The sequence below is a fragment of the Lytechinus pictus genome, chromosome 17, assembly GCF_037042905.1.
Source record: "Lytechinus pictus isolate F3 Inbred chromosome 17, Lp3.0, whole genome shotgun sequence".
NCBI lineage: Eukaryota > Metazoa > Echinodermata > Echinoidea > Temnopleuroida > Toxopneustidae > Lytechinus > Lytechinus pictus.
Genome location: NC_087261.1, coordinates 1442990 through 1452364, shown reverse-complemented (window position 1 = coordinate 1452364; position 9375 = coordinate 1442990). Strand labels below are relative to the sequence as shown.

The following is a 9375-nucleotide window of genomic DNA, read 5'->3' as shown; positions in this document are numbered from 1 at the left end:
GGGGGGAGGGGCGCTAAAATCATATTCGACCTTTATTTCTACTCCAATTGACCCGGGGCGCCAAATTCATGTTTCACATGGGGCGGCGCGGCGGGGCAAATTCACTTTTGACTGGGGTGATGAATCGCATCAGTAGCATACGCATGCTTTTTTTTTTTAAGGGGGGGTTCAAGCTGAATGAAATGTTGACAACCAAAAACAAAATGACAAGCAAAAAAAAAGAGATCTTTAAAACAATTTTACGGGGGTTGGGTATAAACAAAAATATGAAGGGGGTTTGGACCCATGTAACCACCCCCTGCATGCGTACGCCACTGAATCACATTCTATTTTCACCTGGGGGCGGCAAACTCATGTTTCACGTACGTGGGTTTCATCCTCACCCATTACCAAAAGTGCTTAGAATGTCCAAATTGTAGGTAAGAATATTAAAATATTTCAGCTCGCGCTTCGTGGTCGCATCATGATCGTTGAGATAGATACACATCCATGGTTACAAACAGTGTCTTGAATGTCAAGTTTTGGATCGGAATATCACAAAATTTCAGCTCGAATGATCAGTATTAAGACCTGTTAATGATTACCAATAGAGCTAGAATGGCCCATGACCAAGTGTTAGGTCAGAACAAAAATTCAAACTTTCCAGCTCGCGCTTATTAAAGGGCAAGTCCACCTCATAAAAGTGTTGATATGAATCAATAGAGAAAATCAGACAAGCATAATGCTAAAATCAGATGTATCAGAAAGTTATGACCTGTTAAAGTTTCGCTTATTTTTAACAAAATAGTTATATGCACACTTTAGTCACATGCGAACGAGAGAAATTAATGATGTCCCTCACTCACTATTTCTTTTGGTTTTTTTTGTTCGAATTAAACATTATTTCACTTTTTGCAGATTTGACAATAAGGACAAACTTGACGTACTGAACCATGAAATCTTAAGCAATGGTAATTCAACATGTTCAGGAAAAAATAAAACTTTGTTTCACAGGACAATGAGGAGAAAATTCGAATATTTCGTATAATAAAATACAAAAGAAATAGTGAGTGAGTCATCAGTTCCCTCATTTTGCATACCGACTGGGATGTGCATATAACTGTTTTGTGAAATTAAGCGAAACTTTAAAGTGTCCTAACTTTCTTATTTTACATCCAATTTTGATGAAATTTTCAGAGTTATGCTTGTTGGGTTTTTCTCTTTTTATTCAAATCCACTTTTTGTTGGGGTGTGGACTTGTCCTTTAATGTGCACTCGCATCAATAATTGTTTAGATAGATACTCGATCATCCTGTTCGTGGTAATACAAAGTGCTTAGAATGTTTAGTTTTGGGTTGAAATATAAAAAAAAAAGATTTAGCTCGCGCTTCGCGCTCGAATAAAATATTGACTTACATATAATGCTATTTTTTTCTCAAAATCTGATGTAAATTAAGAAAGTTATGACATTTTGAAGTTTCGCTTATTTTTCACAAAATAGTTAAATGATTTGAAAATAACTTGACAGAACCATAAAATGTTGAACAATGCTTATTCAACATGTTCAGGGAGAAATAAAACTTTGTTCCTCAAGACAATTCAGGATAAAATTCGAAAATTTTGTACTTCATGTAATCTTCTTCTCCTCCTCCTCCTCCTTCCCCGGTCTCCTCCTCCTTCTTCTTCTGCTTCTTCTTCTTCATCATCATCATCATCTTCTTCTTCTTCTACTTTTAGTTCTTCTTCTACTTTTAGTTCTTCTTCGATCTTCTTCTTCTTACTTCTTCATTTCTCCCTTCCGTTCTGAAATTCTTCCACAAGTGGCGCTTCATAAATTTACCAGACAGATCTAGCACGGTGGGCGTCATTTATTTGTCTTACGGTATAACAGCAACCGATGGTCTTACACGGCTCAGGATCGTAATTATTATCACCTGGTAATTATAATAAAAGATGTCATTAAATGGAGCAACAAAGCGGGCCGCAGATATTCTGAAATATTGTGCGAGATCGAAGGGATTCGACAACATTTTTTCTACGGTAAAAATAAAGAGTGAGAAAGAGAGTGTGTGTGGTCCCACGCGTTACAATTCATGGGTGTAATCATTCATTCAATGAACAAGGTTATGATATAACCTTGTTCTCTGTTACTGTTAGTGTTACTACTCCCTGTGTGGTAAAGTAAGTTTGGGAATGTTTAGCATATTTTCTCTCTTTGGGACAAATGCTTGATTTTTTTTACACTGTCCAGGGACCCAGTTTTACAATTATGAGGGGAGCAATTAATCACTCTAGGCGACACCCCAATACTTACCCGTGGCCGTGCTAATAAACTGGGACTCCACTCACGCGCATTTGGGCCGCCCTAGCTTAGAACTAAGCTTTGTTTTACTAAAAAATAAATCTTGTAATGATTCAATAAATGTTACTTAATAAATTAGTACTGTTAAATCGGTACTCACCGGTTCTTTTCTTGAATTTTCTGGTAATTTCCCACGCTTCTGGCTTCAATTCTGCGGCTGTTCCTGTCGCGGTAGACAACTACATATGCAACTTTATTTATAAATAGAGCGCCCCTTACGATAGTTGTTAAGAACGCGGCCAAATTGTTAGGTTTTTTGCACTGTGTCCAAGGCGTTTTTATTTTGTTTGATTTTTTATTTTTAATAAATATTTTGTTAAATAGCGATTTTTACGTCAAATATTAAATTCATATCACAAAATATTTTTAATTGTAGAAATATATATAATATCATGCAATTATTCATTCTATATATATTTTATAATAAAATTTATAATTGTTGCAGTCTTTAAAAAAGGATAGTCGATTGATCAGGTGATGACCACACGTATCACGTGATCTGAAAATCAGCTTCATACCGCTTTGATCGCACTCGACGGTGACCGGACTGACTGCCAAAAAAAGATCGAAAAATGACTCAAATGTAAGTTTCCCTTTATTTTATTAAATTCAAATTAGGAATAGGAATATATTTAATGGGCAATCTTTTAATAAATGATAAACAAACGAGGACAAAACTCATATTTTGGGAGTAATATCATACTTGGGTGCAGGAAACAGTACTTTTAGAAGTTCTAACCTGTTTTTAACGCATTGTCGCCTATGAGGTCCATACATGTTAATGTTTGGACCTCATTGGTACTAGGAGTGCAATTAATAGCTCTCCTAAAATAAAATAAAAAAGTTAAAACTTAGTTAGGCCTTAGGGACACTCCTAGTACCAATGAGGTCCAAACATTACATGTATGGACCTCATAGGCGACATCAGTAGTATTTTTGGTTAGAAATCTCTGAGAACAGGATATTTATATATTATATCACAAGTACAAGCTATATTCCTTTCTCTTATTTAAATTATAATTTTATAGTGTAAATGCATCGTTAGCAACAACAAAAAAAATGAAAGAAATGAAGGGGAACTTACATTTTCACGGCTTTTTCCTGATTTTCTGGGCAGTTGCTCTTCACTTCTGACTCGCGATCGAAGCTGATATGAAGATCACGTGATTCGCGTTCTCGTCAGCTGATTGGTTGGTTATTCTTTTCGTCAGACGTTAATAATATATATTTTATAATGCTAGCATTCATCGCTAATTTAGGTGAAAGAGATTGAAGTTAAACAGCGCCAGGTCGGAATCATAATTATTTTGGAAGAGTGTATTTATACACTCGATCTCATACCTGACGTAGACGGCGCTATTCAACAAATGCAAAATCTTCAATATAAAAAATAAAACAGAAAGAACGCCTTGAACACATGCCAAAATGCCTAACGATTTCTCCGCGGCATTAACAACTATCGTAAAGGGCGCTCCATTTATTAATAAAGATGGATGTATAGCTGTCTATGGCGACAAAATTTGCCGCAAATATTTACGAAGAATTGTGAGAAATGGTCTGAAAATGCAACAAAAGAACCGGTGAGTACCGATTAAACATTATCAATTTATATAATAGAACATATTTCATGACTAGAGTTTAACAATTTCTAGATAATATTGCTTAGTTCTAAGCTAGGGCGGCCCAAATGCGCGTGAGTGGAGTCCCAGTTTATTAGCACGGGTAGGTATTGGGGTGTCGCCTAGAGTGGTTAGGGAGTGGTAGAGGAGCACTGCAAAAAGCTCTTCTTTGACATACAAAGGGAGTTTTTTTCTTATTACAAAATGGATGGAGGAATGTACACTGAGTTACAACCCACAACCAAAGGAGACCAAAAAAAGTCAGAGATGCCCTGAATATATGCAATATTTATCTCATTTTAAATGTGTGTTATTCATTGCTTAAATGTAGTGTGTGTTATTTATAAAACCTAGACTGAGAATGAGGTTTCCAAGGTTGGCTCTAACAGTTTGATCATTGACTGACACACGTTCTACATTCAGGTTAAATGATGTCAGAATACAGATCATGATGGAAGTAAATAAAATGTACAAACAATACAAAAGTGTATGATGTTGCTTGATTTCTAGTTTTTCTGCATAATTTATCATTTTATGTCACAAAAAATCAAATCCGCTTAGGCGAGCGATAAATCGCTCTACCTGAAATGGAGTAAGGTGAGCGGTAGCAAGTGATCGCTCTCGCTCCCCTTAAAACTGAGTCCCTGAAACATTTAAGAAATATACCTTTGTGCCTTTTTTTTCATATCATTCAGTTTAATGTCATTGCTGCATCTCCGAACAAAGTAACGGCAGAGTACATCGTGAAAGATGAACACTGCAATCAGTATGGTACTCTACATGGGGGATTTACAGCCACTGCTGTTGATTTTATGACGACTATAGCTCTTATTGCGGATGAAGAAGATTCTCGTCCTGGTGTCAGTCTGAATCTTAGTGTAAAGTAAGTGGAATTCTTTAGTTATTTTTTGTTATTCTATTCTTTAATATGTTGGAAAATAGCATTAAAAACGGACATACTTAAAGGTATTGTTTAACTTTGTGAGCAGCCGATTTAAAAAATTCTCAAACCAAGATGAAACATGTGTACAAGTGCATGTATTAGAACTAATAAACCCTGAAAATAACCATTATTGAGAATGAAAAGCTAAAACTACAAGGCAAACCCCGATTTTGTAAATAGGCATCTTATAGACGCCTAAATAGTACACATAAGGGTATGGGATGAAATTAAGATGGTGTTTTCGGTCACTTTATATTTCAATTTTTGAAGCACTAAATAATTATTTTCGAAGGCAATTTTTTCTGGGCTTCATTTTTGTAACATATCACAGACACAGGTGATAAGTATGACCTTCTAGCTCAGATTTTTTAAAAGTCAAACCAATGTTAACCAATCACTTTAAGCTTTTCAACATCCACTCATTGGAGTAGAGTCAGATCCGTGAACAGAGCACTAGAATGAAATGATTACTATGACAGAACCAAATAAGACAATGGATGCTAAACAACGAACTGTAATTTGCTGTCAATTTTTAATGCTATTGAAGGCTCATACATTCGTGGCGTAACATACATGTAGTATGATGGGGGGACCTAAAGCTACGCACTTTGTTTTCAAACAATAAAAACTATCCCAATTTTAATATTTCAACAAATATCTTTCACTAATCTGTGGCAAACATTCTAAAGATCATTAACCAAGAAGAAAATATCGCAAAACTCACTAATACGAAAATCCCGCCATGTTTTCCGAACACCTCTTGATTTCGCCACCCGATGTAGAAGGGGTCCTAAAGCTACGCAATCGATTTATCATGCAAAAAAATAGTATTTCCTGTGCCTCAATTTCTAAAATATATTCATATTATTATAGGAAAAAATGAAATTTTAGCGAATATAACTCCAAAATTCCAAACAGTTGTTGGTTTCTCTGCATTTAGAGATTTACTGCAGCCTCTGTAGAAAAAATTGAATAGGAATCGTTCGTCACTCTGCAGTCACAGTTCCACACACAGAGTGCGCATTTGCCATAAAAAATGTATGCGCGATGAGTGGTGCGTAGCTTTAGGACCCGCGCAGCTTTAGGACCCCCTGCCATACCAAAGATAAACGTGTTTGTCTGAAGCCAGTGGGATATGATGCATAATGTTGTGGTGGCAAGTGACTTTCATTTATTCACAAGGCAACACACAACTGCTGGCCATTCATTTTCCTTGAAAAATGTCTGCAATTTCCCGCCAAAAAAAATCTAAAAAGTTGGTGGATGCACTCTGTGCAACAATAAACATGAATTGTGATGTACAAAGTCATTGTGGAGGACATCTACATCAGGGTGCTACATTAGCACTTGCCTGATTGCCTGGGGCAAGTAAAAGTTAGAGTCGGGCAAGTGTTTTGACAAGACCAAAACTACTTGCCCGAATTGGGAAAGCAAAATTCACACAGTAGAAAGCAAAATTCTCACAGTAGAATGGCCAAATTAGGGTCGATGATATGATATTGACCTTCATTTTGGTCATGGCAGGCAAGATAAAATCACTTTAGAAAAAGAAATGCAATAATAAAGTAGATCAGTTCATGTCAAATGATAGGAAAAGGTCAATGGTTTATAAAACCGCAAAACTTTCTTTTGAAGAGGTAAAACTTTTTTTCAAGGATTTTTTCGGACAAGTCAAATAGATTTTTGGGAAGTGTATTCCAACTATTTTTAACATTTACTTGCCTGACGGGCAAGCGCTTCTACAAAGTTGTGTAGCACCCTGTACATGTACATGTAGTAACATTCATTACAACATCATGATGTCCTGAGGCTGTCAACAGAATCAATTGTGGATCCTTGTGTTTTTTAGGCGAGAATGATACAATGCACATTTCTTATCACAAGTATCACCACTGACTTAAAAATGTTACTGAGCTTTGTTTCGTCATATTGTTTGTTGACTTTGTTTTTTGATATGTTAATGTTCAACATGGAGTATATTGGGGAGACACATTGTGCATACTAAATCACTTTAAAATGAAAATCTTTTCCTTTTTCCACTATAATTTATACAGCAATTATGTGTTGCGTGTTTGGAGCTTGATGTTTGAGGGCTATCATTTACCATTATTGATTGAAATTATAAGTCATATTTTGTAAAGAAAAGCAGACTTGGCTGAAAGAGTTCTGCTGGGCATTTGGGGTGCACCATTGCACGGCTCCTAGTAGATGAAGATATTACAAATTTATCATACTCTTGTAGCATTTTGAATAATATTAATAATTGTTAACAATTATTCAACAATTAATCAATTATTCAAAAGTTTGCAATTATTTAAAATGCTCCAAAGGTGAAAGAGAATCCATTGAATTCAATTTAATTTTATCGATTCTTTTTTTTTACATAAAAGGAAAGAAAATGTAATATAATTTAAGCACCTGAAAATTAAGAAGAAAGAAAGGGAAGCATTATATCAGAGGAAATGAAACAGAATCCCATCTAAAAAAAAACATGATCATGGTGTTACGAGCACAATGTTTGTTAAAGGTCAAGTCCACCCACAAATGTTGTTGGTTTGAATCGATAGAGAAAAATGTAAGCATAACGCTGAAAATTTCATCAAAATCTTATGTAAAATAAGAAACTTATGATATTTTAAAGTTTGGCTTATTTTTCACAAAACAGTTATATGCACAACTCAGTGATATGCAAATGAGAGAGTCGATGATGTCCCTCACTATTTCTTTTGTTTTTATTGTTTGAATTATACAATATTTCAATTTTTAAGGATTTGACAATAAGAACCAACTTGACCAAACGATAAACTTGAAATAATGTTAATTCCACATGTTTATGGAGGAATAACATTTTGTTTCACATAACAATGAGGAGAAAATTAGAATTTTTCATATTTATATATAACCTAACACAAAAGAAATAGTGGGTGACGTCATCAGTCTGCTCATTTGCATACCAAACAGAAGGTGCAAGTTACTGTTTTGTGAAATTACGCAAATCTTTAAAATGTCCTAACTTATCTTATATCCAAGTTTGATGAGATTTTCAGTGTTATGCTTGTTGGATTTTTCTCCTTTTATTCGAATCAACTTCTTGTTGGGGTGGCTTTGTTCAAGTTAAAAAGGAACAATATATAATATCTTCTTCCTTTTTTTGTTTTGTCTTACTTGAATTTGCAGTTACATGAAAGCTCTAAAGATTGGTGACAAAATCACATTAGAAGGGGAAGTGTTGAGAAAAGGAAGAAGTGTAGCTTACACAACCGCACGCATATTTAAGGAGAACGGAGAACTTGCTGCCCATGGAACGCATATAAAACATTTAGGGAATTAGCATAAAAAACATTACAATATTCTTGTTAAGAAAATAATGACATGTTGACAACTGTGTAATATTGAGTGCAGCTTTATTTTGTAAATTATAACTATTCATACATGTCTTTATACATTTAAACCAAATACCAAAGAGTACATGTAAACCCATACACCATGTGGATTTTTATTGAGCTAAAGAGTCTAGGCACAAAATGGAACATTTTAAACCAAACATCATTAAAAATCTAGCCAAATACAGTCTTCAGGGGCAATGAATGATAAACAATATATATATGTATATATATATATATACATATATATATATATATGTATATATATATATGTATATATATATATATATATATATACTACCTCTCTAACTTCCAACTCCTGAGGTCAGTATGCATACAACATCTTATACTACATTTACTTAGAAGATAAGTGGGCGTAGCTTAAGGAAATTTTAGCGTGTGTAAAAAGGGTATTAGTGCTCTATCAATTACAGTATGTACAGTAGATAAGCTTTCCTTTGGCATTCTCCTAGGCTCAGTGTTTCTGTAAAACTATTTCTACAGCTACAGAACATCTTTTGTTGATATCAACAAGTGTTTCCCTTCATGCGAAAGTACCTGTGATTCGATGAGCCAAGAAATCACCTGATTATTTTATCAATTTTTCATAATTATATTCAAATTGTAGGAATTAATATAGTAATTTATATCAAACCTACTTCATGAAGCACAATAGCATTGTCTTTCTTATACATGTACTGATAGTAGTGTAGAGATAACGTAGAGATAACTATGCAATATTATTGCTATCTAGTCTGAAATTATAGACCCAATAACACTCAGCATTTAGTTTGTCTATTCATTCCCATCATCTGCATTTCAACCTCCATGCCCCCATGGCAGTGAAAATTAAAGCAAAATCTTAAAGGAGAAAGAAAAGTCCTGCACACATTCATCCATGAGAAACTCTCCTGCCATTTTGGAATTATAATTTTTTGTTCATTTTGGGGGCTATTGCTGGTGGGTCATAAATGTATTCCATACTGTATACTCTTATTGCTTAGTAGAAAAAGTTTGTTTATTGAAAATACCAAATACCTCAGAGTCTATGAATAAACGAATTTATATCTTGAGAAAAATGAGTCTGTA

At 34.5% G+C, this 9375-nt stretch overlaps 1 protein-coding gene across 1 annotated transcript; it reads left to right on the top strand.

Moving 5' to 3' along the window:
* The first annotated feature begins 1820 nt into the window (after positions 1 to 1820).
* LOC129279898 (acyl-coenzyme A thioesterase 13-like) lies at positions 1821 to 9365 on the top strand. The gene is made up of 3 exons (XM_054915963.2): positions 1821 to 2019; positions 4656 to 4843; positions 8081 to 9365. Exons 1-3 carry the CDS (start codon positions 1933 to 1935, stop codon positions 8232 to 8234), a joined length of 429 nt encoding a protein of 142 aa, XP_054771938.2. The 5' UTR covers positions 1821 to 1932; the 3' UTR covers positions 8235 to 9365.
* The last annotated feature ends 10 nt before the right edge of the window (positions 9366 to 9375 follow it).

What these genes read in the sequence shown, in the direction of transcription:
- LOC129279898 (XM_054915963.2), top strand. Translation starts at nt 1,933, where the DNA reads ATGTCATTAAATGGAGCAACAAAGCGGGCCGCAGATATTCTGAAATAT. An exon ending in TCGACAACATTTTTTCTACG is followed by an intron (nt 2,020 to 4,655) that starts GTAAAAATAAAG and finishes CATATCATTCAG; the next exon opens with TTTAATGTCATTGCTGCATC. An exon ending in AGTCTGAATCTTAGTGTAAA is followed by an intron (nt 4,844 to 8,080) that starts GTAAGTGGAATT and finishes TTGAATTTGCAG; the next exon opens with TTACATGAAAGCTCTAAAGA.